This window comes from Eleutherodactylus coqui, chromosome 7, assembly GCF_035609145.1.
Source record: "Eleutherodactylus coqui strain aEleCoq1 chromosome 7, aEleCoq1.hap1, whole genome shotgun sequence".
In the NCBI taxonomy this organism is placed as follows: Eukaryota; Metazoa; Chordata; class Amphibia; order Anura; family Eleutherodactylidae; genus Eleutherodactylus; species Eleutherodactylus coqui.
Window position 1 is genome coordinate 145881091 of NC_089843.1, and position 20631 is coordinate 145901721.

General features: G+C 46.5%; 1 protein-coding gene across 1 annotated transcript in view; it reads right to left on the reverse strand.

Moving 5' to 3' along the window:
• Positions 1 to 14889, reverse strand: part of ADAD1 (adenosine deaminase domain containing 1) — a 36398-nt gene extending 21509 nt beyond the window's left edge. The window contains exons 1-8 of the mRNA XM_066574692.1: positions 14863 to 14889; positions 11536 to 11697; positions 8379 to 8567; positions 5891 to 6043; positions 3559 to 3645; positions 2366 to 2491; positions 1503 to 1629; positions 47 to 217 (exon numbers count right to left, since the gene is read on the reverse strand). Of these exons, the coding sequence (XP_066430789.1) occupies positions 47 to 217; positions 1503 to 1629; positions 2366 to 2491; positions 3559 to 3645; positions 5891 to 6043; positions 8379 to 8567; positions 11536 to 11692 (1010 nt within the window). The 5' untranslated portion in view covers positions 11693 to 11697; positions 14863 to 14889. The remainder of the gene's footprint in view (positions 1 to 46; positions 218 to 1502; positions 1630 to 2365; positions 2492 to 3558; positions 3646 to 5890; positions 6044 to 8378; positions 8568 to 11535; positions 11698 to 14862) is intronic.
• Positions 14890 to 20631: the final 5742 nt, after the last annotated feature.

The following is a 20631-nucleotide window of genomic DNA, read 5'->3' on the forward strand; positions in this document are numbered from 1 at the left end:
ATGTCAAGAAAAGGGTTTATTTCTTTGCAATACACTAAATACTTACAAATGTGAGTTGGTTTGAGCGGCTCCTTTAGGAAGTTGATTCATATACAGACAGAGATTCAAATTCTGCTTAAGAGCCAGAAGATCAGTTGCTGCCTCTCGGCAAAAAATAGACTTCATCATCATGCCACTATTTCCACTGTAGTAGAGGAGAAGGTGCCTGTAGAAAAACCTATAAAGAAGATCTTTACTGTTAAATTTTTAATTTAAAAAAAAAAAAAAAAAGACAGATTTCTGTATTGCTCCCCATTATTGTGAAAACAACTTTGTCATCTACTTTGAGCCCTAAAAGCCAAGTGTATAGGCTCAAAGTAGCTGGCCTGCCGACTTCGTGGATGCAAGTTTTATACTTTCCTTCCCCGCTAACAGTGCTCAAACTTGCCACTAAATGCATTGAGCCGTGTGCCAAGTAGTTCTCCTATTCTGCGCAAAGAATGGGAGGACTACTTAGCGCTCACCTCAGTGTATTAGTGGCGAGTTTGAGCCCTGACAACAAAGAAACGGCGGGGAAGGAAAGTATAAAAACTTACATTCTTAAACTCAGGTCAGATACTTTGAGCCCATTGTTATAACTGTCTAGTCTAAGTTTATACCACCTACTGGTTGCCCCAGTTTATGCCAAAATTTTGGCACAATTTAAGCCATGCCCCTTTTCACAAAGCTGCACCGTTTTTTTCAGACAAATCAGAAAAAGCGACTGGATGCGTCTAAAGACACATAGTAAAGGTGCCCCATTACTTTTAAGAAGTGTAAATACAAATGGGTCTATAATTATGGGCTGCATTTAACTAGAAACATTTTTTTGTGGGACAAACCCTTTAACTGCCAGGAATAAACCTATCCAAAACCCTAGCCCTTGCCGGCTAGGTGTTAGCGGTCGAGAAAAGCCGACACTCACTGCATATGGCGCAGGCTCAATTCTCGAGCCCTCACACGATCTACATTTATGACATGTCAGTAAGAGGTTAAATACACATGCATAAATACCCGAGCAATCCAGGACTCGCAGAACTTCAGGTGTGCTCTAAAAACGCACCTCTTTAGCGAGGCATACCGCGCATTCCCTAAATAAACCCCTCTGTACTCCGCCTGATAACATGCTCCCTGACCTACTGACTGCAATCCCTGCTAGCCATCATAAACCGCTCCTGCAGTCATACTGATTCTGCCGTCACACGGCTAAATGTCTGACCATTGTCTATGTGTATATCACCCCTCACTCTCCATCTCGCCATACCGTGCACATCTCCAGTCCCTTTACCTTCTGTATCACCCCATTACTTGTAGTATGTAAGCTCGTTGGAGCAGGACCCTCACCCCTATTGTTTCCATCAATTGATTACTATGTAACCGTGGTTCTGTAATGTTTGTATTTTGTCTTTCTGTATTTCCCCTGTCTATGTAAGCGCTGCGGAATATGTTGGCGCTATACAAATAAAGTTTATTATTATTATTACCTTAGTAAGGAGCGTCTGGCTGAAATTATAGCATGTGAATCATGAAGAGTTCTACCATCAGTCTGAGTGTTCTGTCCAAAATTTAATTCTCCAGTGCCCAATGCAACTACTTCCCATTGTCGTCCGTCTAAAAAGCAAGAAAAAGTGTGCTTAAAATAAATCAAGTTTTTCTTTTCTTAAACCATCACACTTTGTTAATAGACTATTGATGCGATCATTATGCTGCATAATTACATACACACACACACACACCAGCACACACACACCAGCTCACACACACCAGCTCACACACACCAGCTCACACACACCAGCTCACACACACCAGCTCACACACACCAGCTCACACACACCAGCTCACACACACCAGCTCACACACACCAGCTCACACACACCAGCTCACACTCTCCTCCAACTTAACAGTGTTACTAGACAAACTTCCCAAAGCTAACAGCTGATGTCCTGGCAGGACACAATGTGATGTGTTTATTGTCAAGGCATAAAAAGTTTAACAAGTAGGGAACATCAAAACAGAAAAAAAAAAGTTATGAAGTGGAAGAATATACCCACAAGAGACTGCCAAGTCTGACATGGAAAAGTTAGCAGGCAATGACGTGTCCCTTTATATAACACAAAAGGCATGCACATCAATGTTCTCCACATTCCACTAGCATATTCTTAGAGTTTCTGAAATCTCCAGTGCTCCCAATGAAATGAATGGAGCTGCGGCATGCACACGCGACCTCCGATCCATCCATGCGGGGATCTCCAACAATCAAAGTTAGGCATGGACAGGGAATAACTTTCTACATTGGCAGAACCCCTTTAACTATAGCTATGGCATTTGTGCATATGGACATTCTTACCCGTTTCCAGTATAAATGCAGCTAAAGAATTTCCACAGCTTTCATACTCTGGACACTTAGATAACAATTCGTTATACTTCTCTTTTATCACTTGTGTCATCCGTTCATAAGCAAATGAACGCTTATCTGAAAAAAAAACACCACAAATTAAAAATAAAAAAAATCTACATAGCACATTTTAAACAGAAAAGGGACATAGCATATCAGATATAAAAGATCAAAGAGCATATTAGATTATCATTATTTCAAACAATAGAAAATACAATTGCAAAACAAACAGTTTCACCCCCCCCCCCCCGGTCGGCGCGAGACAACCCCGATGCAGGGACCTAAAGAAAGCTTACCGGAGCGCTTACCTGAATCCCCGCGCTCCGGTGACTTCTATACTTACCGGTGAAGATGGCCGCCGGGATCCTCTTCCTCCGTGGACCGCAGCTCTTCTGTGCGGTCCATTGCCGATTCCAGCCTCCCGATTGGCTGGAATCGGCACGTGACAGGGCGGAGCTACACGGAGCCGGCATTCTGCACGAGCGGCTCCATTGAAGAGAGCAGAAGACCCGGACTGCGCAAGCGCGGCTAATTTGGCCATCGGAGGGCGAAAATTAGTCGGCTCCATGGGAACGAGGACGCTAGCAACGGAGCAGGTAAGTAAAAAACTTTTTATAACTTCTGTATGGCTCATAATTAATGCACAATGTACATTACAAAGTGCATTAATATGGCCATACAGAAGTGTATAGACCCACTTGCTGCCGCGGGAGAACCCCTTTAAGGTTTTCCCACTGATGAGCTAATGGTGGACAACCAGATGCACGTAGCCCGAAAGTGTCCAAACTCTGCAGCCCACAACTCCATTTCCTCCTACCACTGAGTATCTGGTTTGCCAAGCATGCCATTACTACATACACTATGGGAAGAATGTCACAGGTCAAATGACCAAGCACTGCAAATGTGTGGTATGCAAGTTTGGCCTATTCCTAACCTGGCAAGCTTCTTCCAACCTTGAGTAACTGTTTCATATCCACGCCAATCTAGAGGAATGATCAACGTTCAATAAGTTGGTGTGTGAAGGAGCGCTCGTGTATAAACGCTATGAAAATGTATCCTGTTGGGAGGCTTCTGTAAGGTACAGTATAACTTATTTTGAGGAAATATGACAATAGCAATGCAAATACTAAAACAAGTATCCTTACCAACTGGCTTTCTTGAAGTCTCTGTAGATACATTTGCTTCCACAGGTAACAAAGGAGGACCTCCTTTAAAGCTTCCGTTTGCAGCCTCTGCAAGTTGAGATGCAATTACACACACATTTTACACTTCCTTACATATATTGTAATATCACAGTGGAAATTACATTTGTTTTACATTTACGTTCTAGGCTATTAGCATGTAGAGTCATCTTCTATAAAGAAAACCATGGGGGCGCACAATGGTTCTGCTATTTCTATTAGTCCGTTCACAGACCTTGAAGGGCTTTTTTGACCAAATACACTTATATTCTATCCACACGTTACGTCATAAAGGTTTGATTCCTGGAGGCCCATTAAAGACTACAACAGAGGCCTTAGCCAATGGTTCAGTCACAGCTTCACAAGAGCCCTGGAGGAGGAGTTTCCAGTTACATTAAAACTCTGGGGATGAGAACATTAATATTTTAAGGTACATCATGCTAAACTTAAGAGGTAATAAAAGTGTAAAATAGACTTACTTTTGACAGCTATGCAGCAGGAAGGGGCCAGTGCATGATTTCTTTTGGCACAAACAAGTGATAGGATTTAGGCCTCTTCACTTGCATAAGAGGCATGATACACCCACCAACTTCTTATAGAAGAATAAAGGGCTACATAGGGAGTGTTTAGTGCACTTGTTGCTCTCCCCCCTCCAACTCTTAAGGCCCATTTACACTGGACAATGCCCGACACTCATCCCCACATATACTAGCTCCCATGCTGCTGCACAGGAGCTAGTATCGCTGGCTTGCTCAGCAGGGGTCAGGGTGGCTGGAGGAGATTTTACTCCTCACTCCAGTCACTGAACACAGTGGCCGTTTAGTGAATCGAGAGGTACGGGGGAGAGCGAGTAGTAAAATCTCCTCTAGACACCCCGACCCCTGCTGAGCAAGCCAGCGATACTAGCTCCTGTGCAGCAGCATGGGAGCTAGTATGTGTGGGGACGAGTCCACTCCAGCCACTCAGGCACCTTGCTGGCCGTTCGGTCAGAGAGCCAGCGATACCCGCTCCTGTGTAACAGCACAGGAGCGAGTATACTAGGGGACGAGTGTCGGGCATAGTTTGCCCAACATTCATCCAGTGTAAATGGGATTTTAAACAGCCTAATTAATGTTAACCTTTGTAGTATACAATGGAAAACCTCTGTAGTATACAATGGAAAACCTCTGAGACATGTATACATCAGCCATAGATACACTTTTTTTGAAGCAGGATGCCACGCCTCAGCCCATACAAGCCAGGAGGACACCATTTAGCAAATGTCTGGCCAATTATTTATTTCTTAAGTGCAACAAACAGTGTGTACATAGAGTAGATGTTAGAAGGTTAAGTTATTATGACTTATAACTTAAAAGGAAGAGCTTCAGAGTTTTGCATTTTCTACCTGCCAAGCAAAAGTGAGTGTAGCACTTCACAGCTGAATGCAGAACTGAGGATGCATTCACGTTGCATTTACACTGTACATTGGAAGCAAATATCAGGAGGATTTCCTGAGGTTTACCTTAGATGCCTCCAACATACGTCACTGATGAAAAGGTTGTCCATAAGCTCCCACGTTAAAGGAACCTGCCCGTTCAAACATGCTGTCCAAGTTGCAAGCAGTAGGTTACAGAGCAGGAGGAGATGATCAGATTGACATAGATTTATGGGGAAAGATTCAGTATAGCTAGTATTTTTATTTAATGCCTCTTTATAGAATAGCTTAGTCATCTAGAGCTACTCTAACACAGGTGTCCTTGAAAACACTTTAAAGTGCTGCGTTTTAACAATGTGTTCAACAGGGTTTTTAATGCGCCTCATGATTACAATGGGTGATGAGGTGCGTTAAAAAGTGCAGTAACTCACTAAAATAGAGCGTTCAAAGATAGCAAAAAAAAAAAATTATCACGTGAGAGTGGCCTAAGAAAAAGCAAAAAGAAAATAAATGGGACCTAGGGATACATTTGGCATATATGTTTGGAGGCTTCCTAGGAAGTATGCCTGAAATACACGGACTTGCAATTTAATAAGAACCATCCTTATTTATATAGCACCAACATATTCTGCAGCGTGTATACACCCTTATGGGATGGTGTAGCATGGCGTAGTCAAAACTAGAGGCTCCCCCCTCCAACAAAAAGGTGAGCCGATCCACATTTTATAAACTTCGTGCAGTGGGACATAAAATATAATTAGAAAGTATGAATGGTACACACAAACTGATTAAATGTAAGTACGAAAACAAAAAAGGAATTAAATAGTGTGCCAAAAAAAAAAAAAAAACTATCTATCTCATCACATTTTTGGACAGAATTACCATACGATTCCGATTCTTCATAACGAAGAAGTTCATCCAAAGCCAGTTTTGCAGCATTGACTTTTGCTTCTTTTTTGTTCTGTCCCATTCCAGTTTTGTACTGAATTCCATCAATAACGGCACAAAAGGCAAAATAAGTACCAAAAACATTCCCTTAAGACACAATGAAGAAAACATTACATGGCACGTAGTTAAAAACAACGTTATATATCATGCTGCAGTAAGCCAAATCATAAGTATATAGTCTACACATATTATAAAACTACTAAAGTTACCATGAAAATCGTATAGGAATAAAAGCAGCGCCGACACGGAATATACTTGGCGAAATTTACATAAAGATGCGGCACGTTTGAAGTTTACGGCGCGCTACGCCACCCACGTAGTTTGTTGTGGATTTTCACCATTTCCCTGAGCATTATTTGGTAAATCTTCATGTCACACAAGTTAATTTTGGTGAGAAAATTTGGCAAAATCCGTGTGGAAATTTCCAATGCAGGAATTTCACTATGTGGCTGTAGCCTAAAGCAGGGGTCCCCCAACTCCAGTCCTCGGGGACCACCAACAGGTTATGTTTTCAGGATATCCTATGATAAGAACACCTGTGGCAATGTCTGAGGCACCAACAATAATTACATCCCCTGTGTAATACTGAGGAAATCCTGAAAACATGAGCTGTTGGCGGTCCCTGAGGACTGGAGTTGGGGAATACTAGCCTAAAGGAACCTCAGGCCTCATGTACATGGCAGATTCTGTGTGCAGATATCCACTGCGGAAGACCTGCAATTCATTGCAGAAATTAATATAAAATACTCGTGGGTGATCGCAGATTTGTTGGTTTGCCCGCGTAGATGTACGCAGATACACAGCGGATCGTCCGCGCAAATTAAAAAAAAACAAAAAAAACACAAAACAACCCACAAGCTCAATGGTGCCTTCCCCCACCTCCCTGCCTGGCCTCCAAGCAACCAGAGAAGAATTTGCCTACAAATCCGCAATGTAATTGCGGATGCATGGCAGATCAAATGCTTCCACACGGATCAATAGAGCCGTCCGTGAAGAACCCATGCTAAATTGAAGCATGCTGCGACTAATTTTCAGCTTGCAGAATCTGCAAATCAAATCTGCATGTGTGCGTGGAGCTGAGGACGCTCCATGCTTTCCTATGGGCGACTTGAACAGCAAATCTCCCGTGCGGGTGCCGATCACAGATTCCGCAATTCAAATACGCCCATGTTCATGAGGCCTTACAGAGAACATAGATGGTCATCCCTTCTGTTCACTTCCATCTTCAGCAAACAGCTGAGGTTTGTTGGAAAGAAAGGGGATGTCACACACACATATATATATATATTTATTTTCTCCCAATTGCAGTACAGGATAGGATCAAAGATTATTTCTTTAATGATTTTCTACATTTAGAGTGGATTGAAGCTGGCCATAATTGAAAATGCATATTCTGCTTGGCTGCATGAGTCTGGGCATGAGAAGCGCCGAGATAACCAAGGTGAGAAGAGTTATTCTGACAAATTTTAATTACATAACAGAAAAGACTCAACAGCAAAGTGGACTCAATTCTGAAGGGGTTATCTCACAACATCTTGTACACAGAAAGCGCCACTCATCTAACAGAATACACCCAATACTAATGAGAGCCGAAAAGTCATTGTTAAACTCTACGGGGAGCTAGAATGGCCAATTTATTTTATCTCTGCTCAGGAAAATACATAATACACTGGCACTGCAATATGACTTTATAGGTTCTTTCCCACTACGAATATCAGTTTTCATGAGATAACCACCTTAAGGCCGTGTTTTTGGTTTCCAGTGTTTGGCTCTGCCAATGGAAGAACAGAGAAGAAAAACTGTAAGCACCACATCTGGCACATACCGGATATGAAAAGGTGCCCGACTGATCCAATTTGCTTTAATGGTATTCGTCAGGCCTTCAGTATGCCATCTGACAAGCTTGACTATTTTGTCTAGGATTCACTGCAAGATTTTGGGACTCTGGTGGAGAGGTGAACATAGCCTAAAAGGAGTTGAGAAGACCATCTAGTCCCCTTCTCCAGACTGCTTTCATTACACTAAGACTGGGTTCTTATTCACCGGATTCCCGTCGGAAATCTCGCAGTTTGGCCGCAGCGAAAAACCGCAAGATTTCCGCAGTGAGAAACACTGCTTCAAAACACACAGTACCTAGCCGCAAGTTTTGAAGTGGCCTGGCCGCTCGCTTTTCTCCTGCCGTCGGCGATCCCATAAAGGAGAGCACGGCCGCAGCAGAAGAAAAAAAACGAACATGCTGCGGCCGGCGAATCCGTGCCACAGCGCCGGTTTTGCCGCAGCGGATTCGCCATCCCGTGTGGACGAGATTTCGGGGAAATCTTGTTCACATGGCTGGCTAATACAGGGATTATTCTGCCCAGTGTGAACCCAACATAAGGCTAACATTCAGCAATACATTTAATAACAATCAGCAGATCCTCACCTGTAGTTATGGTCTCTTTTAGCTCAAGTTGCATATGCTGCATTTGAACAAACTGGTGTAAAGCGGAAACTGGATTCAAGCCGCCGCGCTTATACTTCATAATGAACTCTTTTGGCACTTTTATAGGTGCCAGTGACCATGGTGATGGAGGCAGAATTGCCTTACTCAAAAGTGGTTCAGGAAAGTTACCTAAACAGTTCATGTCAAGGTGAAAGAGAAAGGAGAATGAGGAGATGCATACTAAAGGCTGAAGGACAGACGGACGTAATTTTGGGACAAGAGCTGTCTATGTATTTCTATTCACTATCACATATACAATTTTTCAAAAACTTATAACATGTCCTATTCACCAATATTGGGCTAGGTTCACACGGGGCGGATTTGCAGCGGAAATTCCGAGCAGCATTTCGCCGTGGCAAATCCGCATGCGGCCGCTAATCCCGGGATTAGCAAGCCATGTGGACGAGACTTCTCAGAAATCTCGTCCACATGGGCCAGCAAATCCGCTGTGGCGCAGCTTTGCCAATTGTTCATTTTTTCCCCCGCTGTGGCCGCGCTCTCCTCTATGGGAGAGCCGGCCGCAGCGGAAGAGCGAGCGGCCAGGTCGCTTTAAAACCGCCGCGGGTTTTGAAGCAGCGGTTCTCCCGGCGGAAATCTCGCAGTTTTTGCTGCGGCCAAACCGTGAGATTTCCGTTGAGAATCCGCCCCGTGTGAACCCAGCCTTAGATAGTTGGGGGTTCGACTGCCAGCATTCCTGAGGATCAGCTGTGGGAAGGGGCTGCAGTGCTTGGGCTCTTCACTGTGTCTCAGGCACAGCATGGTTCATTTCACAGCGGCAGTGCCTGATATTGCAGTTCAATCTGAGTTACTCAAACGAAACAGAGCTGTACATAGGCCACACGATCGATGAACATGACATCAAAGGTCATAGATGTTGCAGAGCATCGTACGGAACAGCCTCCATACTCCACTCGCCCCATGTCTGCTGCAGCAGCTCAGTCAGTGGGTGCACATTTTGTGGATAAGTGGAAGCAGATCTCACACCTCTTCCCAGCACATCTCAAATGTGTTTAATGGGGTTACAGTCCGGTGAATTTGGGGGCAAAGGCAGTATAAAGAATTCATTGTGGTGTTCCTCCAACCACTCCCAAGTGGTCCAAGCTCAATGAGACAAAAGCAATGTGATGGGGGAAATCTTGCTAAGGATATGGGTGCAGATGATCAGCCAACTGGGTTATGCAAGGCTCACCATTTAAGGGATGTGGTATGATGAGCAACAGCCCTAGGCTATACAAGGAAAACGTGCCCCAGACCATGGCCACACCACCACCGGCCTGAGCCAAAACATTACACCTATGGGATGCGGGTTCATGCTGTTTACATCTGATGACGACCCGGTCATCCGTGTAGTTCAGCAAGAAATGCCGAGCATCACTCCAGATGACCTTTTGCTATGGATCCAAGGTCCATTAACACCTTTCCTGGGCCCATGCAAGGCGTTGCTAGTAATGATGTGGCAGTATCATGGGCACCCTCGTCGGTCTTTAGATATTGAACCTCAGTCACTGCAAAGTATGCTATATGGTCAATGTTAAAATTTGTCTAACTTCCCAACTGTTGTACAGCTGGGTCAGTTGGTCCACTGTGGCATGTCGTTGCTACAAGACGTGCAACCCGACACTCGCCTCTAGGATCAACCACACGTGGCCCGCCGCTGGGTGAGCTTCTGTCGGATGTCTGTCCATGGTTCACTCTTGATACTGTGGTTTGTGATCAGACAACAAGTGTGATTGCTTCAGAAATCCTGGCAGCACACCTGTGGGCACAAATATGCCTGCAGCCAGAGTCACCACATGTACCCATGACTGCAAAATGTTGCTTTCTGCTGCAGAGAGGAGAGATCAGCGCATTATCTGAAAGCAGATTGCGACGCTGCCATCACGTGGTACCGCATTACTGATTAGAAGAGGTTACGCAGCAGCTGTTCCTAACGCAGTGATCGGTCAGTACAAGTTACCTAACAGCATAGCAAAACTTGGACCTCTCAAGATATACAGTCACCACAATCTTTCCCGTAGCGAAGGTGTAACGTGAGCTCTGAGGGGTCTTTGGAACATAAAGATTTCAAATAGAATGATTGAAAAGGTCTTATCAAATTTCCGTAAAAAGAATTATACTGTTGCACACGAATCATCTCAAGGCACATGTATTTTTTCCAGATTAAATAGTGACAAAACAAGGCTCATACATAGTGGGATGTTCAAGACTGGATGAAAGGCTGCAGTCTAGCCCTAAAAAAAAATATACCGTATATACTTGAGTATTAGCCGACCCGAGTATTAGCCGAGACAATAAGTTTCACCACAAAAAAACTGGGAAAACTTATTGACTGAGTATAAGCCGAGCTATACTCCAGTATATACTAGGTAAAAAAAAAAAAAGCCCCCCATACTCACCTCCCAGCCGGCGCCTGTGTCTGTGCGACAAGCTGCTTGAATTCTCCCCACAGTCATCCCCCGCCATCCTCTCTGCTCGGCTCTGTTAATGCTGTGTAAGTAAGCACTCTGATTGGATTGAGCACCAGCCAATCACAGCGCTTTCTTACACAGCACTGACTGCAGGGGATTTGAAAGCCGAGCAGGGAGAATTCTAAAGCAGCTTGATTGGCTGTGAATGATCGAGCGCCGGCTGTGATTGGCTGACGCTTGATCCAATCACAGCTCTTACTTACACAGCGCTGACGGCAGGGTATGACAGAGCTGAGCAGAGAGGACTGCGGGGATGACAGCGGAGAGAATTCAAGCAGCCTGCCGCACCGTCGCCGGAGACAGACGCCGGCTGGGAGGCGAGTATGGAGGTTTTTTTTTTTTATTTAAAGCCTTCCCTGATTCGAGTGTAAGCCGAGGGGGGCTTTTCAGCACAAAAAAAAATGTGCTGAAAAACTAGTCTTCTATCAAGTATATACGGTAAATTAAAATAAAACCCCATTTACAGACCACTCATTAGTTCACACCCACCAATCTATCACCTGCAGCTTCCTGTTGGTGCAATTCTCTGCATCAGCCTACACATCATAAGTACACTGGCGACGTAAATACTCCGCAAAGACCATTTTTACATATAAAGAAAAAAGAAGGTATAAAAACCAGAATGTAACCTGTGACAGGTGTGATTTTGGCAGCTCCATCGGTCCTTTCACAGCACGCCGCCGCCTGGCTCACGGCCGCCGATGGTTGAAACGGCAAATTTCTCTTTAATATCTGGGCAAAACCGGGAACGCGAGAGGTTTGGTTCCAGTCGTTAACGCCCGCCATTCTATCTGTAACCAGAGAAGTTAAACATATAATCTGCACCAGCTTCCTTCTATATGGAGCGGTCATAACCAATGAATCCATATACAAATCACTGCCTTTCATCCTGTTACAGAGGAGCGAGTACCACTCGGCTCATTCACAGCACTGCCGGCAGAGGGGTCCGGGGACCGTCCTCCCCCCGCCCACCTCCATTCACAGTAAGCAGACAGTCGTTCAAAAGTGAACCATTCTCGTTCCGTCACTGCATGGGTTTACATGGGGCGACCATCGCTCGGACACTGCCTGATTCACGCAGTGACAGCTCCCATGTCTTGTCCGTGAGTCTTTTTACATGGACCATGGTCTGTGTGAAGGAACATCAAAGTGCTTGTTCTCATAGGCCGCTTTGGGGCTGTCCGTGGATTAACCCAATAAGCGGCCCAAAACACATTAGGGGGCCTTCAGGCTGCTTTGTTTCCAAGTAGGAAGTGGTTTACGGATGCAGATGTTTACACCACTTTTGGGTTATGAAAAAAAAACAAAAAACACATCAGCTTTTTTTTGCCCAATTCTAGGTGTAGTGGCTCTTTAAGGGCTAGTTCACATGGAGTATGCATATTTACGTGATCGAACTATGTACATTCCCAGCCCTTATGGAGGATTTCTGTACACTTACATACGCAGCGTATTTACGTGTGCAACAGGAACATGCGGAAGGGGCATTGTTTTGATGCAGAATTTTCTGCAGAACCACAAGTTCGACCACCTGCTGTCAGAATAACGCCGCCCGTGTGAAAACACCGAGGAGAGCTGTATGGCCCATGCACGCTCCTCTGGGAAATAGAAGCTAATTAGAGATGGAACAGCGCCACCTACAGGTAACATTCTCCAAGCCATAGGCCTCCAGCGTAAAGTGTGCCAGACTAAGGCCTCATGTCCACGGGGAAAAATCAGGCCCGCTACGGATTCTCCATGGAGAATCCGCAGCGGGTTCCTCCTGCCCCGCGGACACGAGGCTGAAAATCAGAATAAACTCACCTGCAGCGGTCCGTGCGTGTCTTCCTTCCGTCGCGGCCAGATCTTCTTTCTTTGGCCGTCGGATGTGCGCGGCACGTCGGCTGCGTGCCGCGCGCATGCGCCAGGCACATCCGCCGGGCCGAAGAAAGAAGTTTCTGGCCACGAAGGAAGGAAGACCTGCATCGCCCGGAGCAGGTGAGTTTAATTCAGGCGCAGGTCTCTCGCGGATCCGGACGACTTCCATAGGCTTCAATAGAAGCCTGCGGGAGACCCGTGCCTGAATGGAGCATGTCCGGATTTTTTCCCGCACGTGGAACCCACGCCTGCAGGGAAAAATGACATCCGCAGGTATTTAACTACCTGTGGATGTCTAATGCATCCCTATGGGGCGCGGATCCGCGTGCAGGAAAAACACTGCGGATTTAAAATCCGAATTTGCCCGTGGACATGAGGCCTAAGGACTCATTCACACAACAGTCTGCGTAAAACACTGCGTGGGAGGCAGGTGCGCCAAGAACGACAGCGTATCTCACACACGCGGTCCTCAACAGTACCACCACTTTTATTTTAAAAATCCCCCACCTCATAGAGTTGTGTATGCAGCGTCATGGTGAAATACAGCGCGCTGCGATCATTTTCACGTGCGTATCCACACGATGCGTTTACACGCTGTGAACAGATCAATGAAAACCCACGTCCTGTTATTGACTCCATTCACAGCGTATTCCATGGCTGTGCAGCAAGTGTGTAATACGCGCCAAAATCGAGGTTGCGCGAATGAGCCCCTAGTTGAAAAGAACGACAGATTTTACACAAAATGAGCGACTTATCGCCGGCCGCCAAGTTTAAAACTGCCTACAGCAGGCGCGGTCCGCAAAGAGACAACGTCGTAGTGGATCTTATTACAAGTATGTCCCACTAATAACACTTCTACCGCAGAATACGGGACAGGGGTCAGATCCCAAAATTGTGCACCCCAAGCATTACACGTGAACGGAGGAGTGATGCATGCGTGGGTACCGCTACAGGTTATTCACTACTATAGGCCAAAGACCGCTAAAGCTGCGCAAATGTTGGGATGGCTGGGGGTCCTAGAGCTGGACCCCGCAGATACGACTTACCCTGTTAGAACTAGAACGATCGCGCTCCGCGTAACCGCAGCCAACGAACGGAGGAGAATCAGTTTGCTGATAAGTCATGAAAACCTTCGGCTTGTTCGCTAATCATGCGATTTACATAAGGGTCGCTCAGGCGGTCACTTCCACAGCGAACGCGACGACTTACCTGCCTGTATAAACAGGTGGCACTAGTGAGCACGGTCACCGTCCGCTTGTGCCAGCTACACATCGCTCCGTGTAACGCCCCCTGAGCAGTAAGCCTGATAGCGCACAGATCTGTAGCGGCTCACCGCCGGCGCAGGGTCGGACACTCCCAGGCGCTCCGTGCGCTAGTAAACGCGGCGCTCATCACTCAGTGCCGTGGGCGGTCAGCGCAGTCTCAGCGCTCGTTTGCACCACTTATTACACGCGCGTAATACACAGTGACCAGAACCCACCGATTCCAACGGCTTCATTCACAGGAGTGTAGTATTTTTTAACCCTACGTGAAAAAACCCGCGGCGCGTCCCGGTGACACCACAGACACAAATGACATCAACGGACGTGCGGAAACATCCGAAACCCGCGTACTCGCTGCGTATAAACACAACCAATGGGGTTTAGTGCACAAATACGCAGGAATATCTCGCAGTTTCATTAATACGTGTTTTTTACACGACTGAAAAGCGCTCATTTCTAGGTTAATGGCGTTACCACCTCTGCAGGCCGACCCTCGCCGGGCGCACGGAGGGAGGAGACCCCCAGTAGTTCAAGGCGGACCACCCCAGAAGAACAGTCACTGGCCAAATAGTGTAGAACCTGAGGGAATGAGCCCCAGTCCTCAGAGACCCCCAACAGCCATGTTGTCAGGGTATCCTATAGTAAGACCCCCGGCGGTAATGTGTGAGGGGCAGACAAGAACTACATCACCTTGCAATGCCGAGGATATCCTGAGCTGCTGGGGGCAGTCAGCACTGGAGGTGGGACACTCTGCACTAACCGAATGGTGGCTCGTACTGTAGACAGGAGTGCTGCCGTACATACACGGCACAGGGGACCCCCTCACAGCAGCCTTACCGCGCAGTGGCCTGGCCTCCACGCAGCTCCCTCTAACCTGCGCCCCACTACACGGAGCTCTGAGCGCTTCTTCCCACGGCCACTCACAGAGCGCCATCTGTCCACGTGATCTTCGTGAGGCAGAGGTCTTCTGCTTTATACGTGCGCTGAGGCCGCGTAAATAGTCCCTCAGCGGAGGGATCTCAGGGGACTTCATTTATAAGCACGAGGTGTAGAGAAGCAGATGTGGGGGCATTATAGGATTACAATCACCCATAACGTAGCAGTGGCTTCCAGTCATGCTGGGAGTCTTTGGATAGGTTGACTACTGCTGCCATGAAATGATTCAGGCCTCACGCCAGTGTGCATGTGCGTTGTTTTCACATGAAAGTATACATGTATACACTAGTTGTACACGTTCACTCCCCGCAGCCTATCTCGGTGTGTATACGCACTAAGATTGGACAAAGTTTTTCTAATAGCGGCGCACTGACCGTCTATAAGTTATTAGTACTGCCTTTTACACGCACATTTTGCGCGCACGTAAAACAGGGTGACCATCCGCTCGTGGTGAGCCCTGAGAATTCTCACACCACTTTCTAATAATTTTTTTAGGTACTGCTATGGTCAGTCGCGAATGAAGGGCGACTCGTCAAGAAATGTACCAGCCACATGTACGGGCGCAGTAACGGCTTGGTCACATAGGCGTAAGCACAGTGCGGCTGCGCAAAGACACCACATGTTTTTGCAACCAAACTGTCCTGACACCGTGTATTCCGCCAGCCCCGGCATGTATTCATGCGCAGTAATACAACAATCACATTGTCGTATAATCCACAGAGAATACAGAGGTTTTCTGCGTGGGTTGTGCGTATCTACGAATCCCATTGATTTCAATGGGCTCCTGCCGTACACAAATGCGCACCAAGATGGGCCGTGCGTGTATTTTTTTCATGCAGTCACACATTTCGTAAAAATACGCTCGTGTGAATGAGCCCACTGAAGTCAATAGGTTCTCTTCACTTGGCAGTAAGCGCACAAATCCGAGCGTGCGAAGGAGACCTAAGACTGCGGTTATAGGTAATAAGTGGGCATTAAATTTGCATATCCGGGTTTTCTGATTATAAGGCTGCCTCCACGCGGGCGGTCGCGATTTTGCCGCTGCAAAATACGAATCTTTTTTCACTTCAATTGCCCCCGCAGCCGCAGATATGCGCTATTTTTTATTCCATAAGTCAATGGGACTTTGTAATGTTAAAATCACATCACAATGTGCGTTTATAGCGTTGCGATAAAAAGAAGCCTCCATAGGAATACATGGGAGAAAAAAATACCACATCGCAGAAAGATAAGCACAATGTACACGGACGGATTTTGCAGCAGAATTCGCAGCCAGACGCAAATTCTGTCCATGCAATGTAAAATGATTCTTCCATGCACACGAGTGGAAATCACTAGCGGTATTTGCTTGCGGAGGAAGAATCGCAGCATGCTTCATTTTTGTGCGAAACTCGCACGCACGGCTTCCATTGCAGCCAATAGAAGCCGTCCGTCCCGTGGCGATTCCGAAATGTTATTTTCGAAAACGCAATGGATCTGCTTAATTCTCCGCACTCTGCATGACAGGTACCCGGGCATCACTGGCCGGCACAGGCTTAGATCACGCTGCAAGATCTGGCAGCCGAAATCAGACCCGGCGGCGTGTAGGCGGCTATAGAGCAAGCCACGATTTTTTTTTTATCCCCTCAACATTGCATTAGTGAAATAATTGCGAACGAAATTATTGTAAAACATTGGTTTCATGATCTGCTTTTTTTACAGACTATCGCAGCAGGGGAAAATAGCGCAATTTCCTCGCCTGTATATGTAGCCAAACTTAGGCCACCTTAAGGCCTCATGCCCTCGGCAAAACTGGAATTCTAAAAACTGTACGGATCTCCCGCACTTGCAATCCATGCCTATAGGAAATCATTGGGCACCCACAGGTAATTAACCTGCAGATGTCATTTTCCCCATGCGCACGGATCGCACGTGCGGTAAAACAAGCGCGGCATGCTTAATTTTTGTGCGGTTTTCCGGCACAGACGGCTCCCACGGCTTCCACTGAAGCCAATGGAAGCCGTCCGGATCAGCGGTACAGATGCAGCTGTCACTGCGTGCGGACCGCAGGAGTTTTAAAAAATTAAAAAACGACTGCACACCGCAGACGTCCTGAGCACATCCGCGGTGCAGAAGAAAGAGGATCCGGCCTGTCCGGACTGGTGAGCATAATGTATTTTCTGGCCTCATGTCTGCAGGCCGGGTGGAATCCGCTGCGGGGTTCTGCCTGGGGAAACCATGCCGGCCCGTGGACATGAGACCTAAGACCAAGCAGGAAAGTTTCAAAAGGAGGACCAGCACACTGGATACCTTTTAGTCAGGAAATTCTTCTTTTATTCCCCAGTATAAGAGCATAAAAAGACTGCAACGTTTCGACCTCACATACTAGGTCTTTATCAAGCATAAAGACCTAGTATGTGAGGTCGAAACGTCGCAGTCTTTTTATGCTCTTATACTGGGGAATAAAAGAAGAATTTCCTGACTAAAAGGTATCCAGTGTGCTGGTCCTCCTTTTGAAACTTTCCTGCTTGGTCTGAGGATCTAGAAGTCCGGATCCATTGCTGAGGAACGTGCACCAAGAGTATATCCACATTTTCTTCACTAACAAGGTTGTGCTGCACTCCACTTTTTTCTGTTTGATGAGACCTAAGACCAGCGCATGTTTGTATCAGTATTAGGCTGGTTTCAGACAAGCGTATACAAACACGTCCGTAATATGGATCTGTATCACAGACATTATATCTGTAGGTCATCAATTTTCCATCCGCATTTGCCTCCGTAATTTTATCATTTTCTATAGGGCAAAAAGTTATCTGTATTTGCCCAATAGAAAGAACTACCACTACAGGGGGTAAAAACACAAAAAATAGATCATGCTGCGTTGTGATTATTACTATCCCCTCAACAGAGAGCTAAAATACGCTCGTCTGAAAGTGGCCTTAAGCCAAATGCACACGGCACCCACGGATCCCCGCACAGAATCCGCCCGTGTTGGCGACCCGGCATACCTGTCCATGTCCTCTTTCTTCTGTACTGCAGATGTGCCAGCTGGTGCACATGTAATACAGGTTTTTCTTTTTTTTAAATCTGCTTCTCCCGCGTACGGGCAATTGTGGACGAGCTGCGGCTTGGACGGCTTCTATTACCTTCAATGGAAGCTGTACGTGCAGGCGTCACAGGAAAATGGAGCATGCTGCGATTTTTCATCCACGAGCAGAAACCGCAATTGGTTTCTGTTCGTGTGTATGAAGAATCTTTTTTGCATTGCACGCTATGGAGGGTTATTGCTGCGGAATTCAGAGTGGGCGCAGTAAAAATCCGCCGTATTGGGCCTTAGAGTGTATTCGCACAGGTAATTTTCCCATGCGAGTTCTGTTCATTTGTGAGATGGACACAACATGCATGGGAAAAGAACTCATCTGAAAGGGTTAATTCAGGAGTGATTTTTTTTTAATTCTTGGAGCGAAAGTCCAAGTTAGAAAAATTGCTGCATGTCCTATTTTTGAGTGATTCTTGTTCAAGAATCACCCATTATTTTTTATGGGAGTGTGAAAAAAACAATTTTATTACATTCAGAAAAATCACAGGTGAAACTCAGTTTTTCACATAAGTCAATAGGACTTTGCACTGTTAAAATCACAGGAGTCAGTCACTCCATAGGAATACATGGGAAAAAAAAAAAAAAATTTTCACGCCTGTGTGAATACTGCCTTACAGACTAGTGTCGTGGTTTGACCACGCATCACAGGGCTGGACTGGGCCATAAAATCGGCTGTGGCATTTAAGGGTATGTTCACACAGGGCATAATTGTTGCGGATTTTCCATAATCCACAGCAATTATAATCAAAATCCACGCCATGAGCTGCAGATTTGCTGTGTGACCATACCTTGCGGCAGTATTCACACGGCCGAGAAAATCCACGTGATTTGTGCGTTGCCAGATGCACATATCTCAACCCTATTCTTTTGAATAGGGTCATCTACATGGGCAATGTTTTCCCACATCACAGTGCAGGAAACGAATTGTGGCACGTTTTATCTTTGGGCATACTCTTGCATCGCATCTCCCATTGTTTTCAATGGCGCCGGTGACAGCATCGCACCAAGTCGCATGTTGGCAAGCGTGATATCCGGCTGTGATTTGCACGTGCCTGTGTGAAGTTGGCCTAAGGCTATGGTCAGATGGCGGAATTCACTGCTGAATTTCCAATGTGCATTCAGCCTCTAAAAATTGCATTTCTGTCAATCTCTGCATCAGAGTTACATGTCGCTCGCGTCCGCATCAGAAATCCACTTGCATATTTTGCACATTGAGAGGGCAAATCTGTGCCAAAAACAGTGGTCTTTAGGCCTCATGTCCACGGGCAAATTCGGATTTTAAATCCGCAGCGTTTTTCCTGCACGCGGATCCGCGCCCCATAGGGATGCATTAGACACCCGCAGGTAGTTAAATACCTGCGGATGTCATTTTTCCCTGCAGGCGTGGGTCCCGCGTGCAGGAAAAAATCCGGACATGCTCCATTCAGACGCGGGTCTCTCGCCGGGACGGCTCCTGCAGGCTTCTATTGAAGCCTATGGAAGCCATCCGGATTCGCAGGAGACCCGCGCCTGAATTAAACTCACCTGCTCTGGGCGATTCAGGTCTTCCTTCCTTCGCGGCCAGAAACTTCTTTCTTCGGCCCGGCGGATGTGCCCGGCGCATGCGCGCAGCACGCAGCCGAAGTGCCGAGCACATCCGCCAGGCCCAAGAAAGAAGATTCGGCCGGAAGACACGCACGGACCGCTGCAGGTGAGTTTATTCAGATTTTTTAGCATCATAGCAGAAAATTAGCAGCATCATAGCAGAAAATTACACAGCAAACTTTGCCACATGATTATACCCTCAGGCCTCATGTCCACGGGCACGCACAGTTTCCCCGTGCAGAATCCCGCAGCGGATTCCACCCAGCTCACAGACACGAGCCCAAAAAATACATTTTAGTCACCTGTCCGGACGGGCTCTCCTCAGTCACGGCCGGATCTTCTTCTGCACGGCGGACGCACTTGGGATGCCGGCGACAAGCCGCAAGCACCATGCCTTCTTTAATTTTTCCTGCTTTCTAGCGGTCTGTGGCACGGACATAGCGATCGCTGCAGACGTGCCGTGGATCTGGACGGCTTCCATTGGCTTCAATGGGAGCCGTCCGTGTGGATAAACCGCATAAAAATGGAGCATGCTGCGGTTGTTTTCCTGTGCGTGTGATCCGCACGCGGGGGGAAAATGACATCCGCAGCTATTTAATTACCTGTGGGTGCCCAATGATTCCCTATGGGTCGGGAGACCCGCACGGATTTTGTAAATCAATTTATGCCGTGGACATGAGGCCTTAAAGTGAACAGACGGAACGCCTGTTAATCCATGCTGTCCAGAGTCATGTTAGGCCGCTCATTCCAACAGGTAGAAAATAATAAATATACCTTTAAAGGAGTATGCACATCTGAGACTTTCGTGGCATACCCACAGCCAATGCCGTGACAGTCAGATGGAGGCAGACCTATGTCTTAGTTCTGGGATCCTGACTTTTTGGGCGTATATCAGTGGTACAGTGGATATAAAAAGTCTACACATCCTTGTTAAAATGCCATATTTTTGTCAGGTTACAAAAAAAACGACAAAGATGAATCATTTAGGAATTCTTTCCACTTTCAAT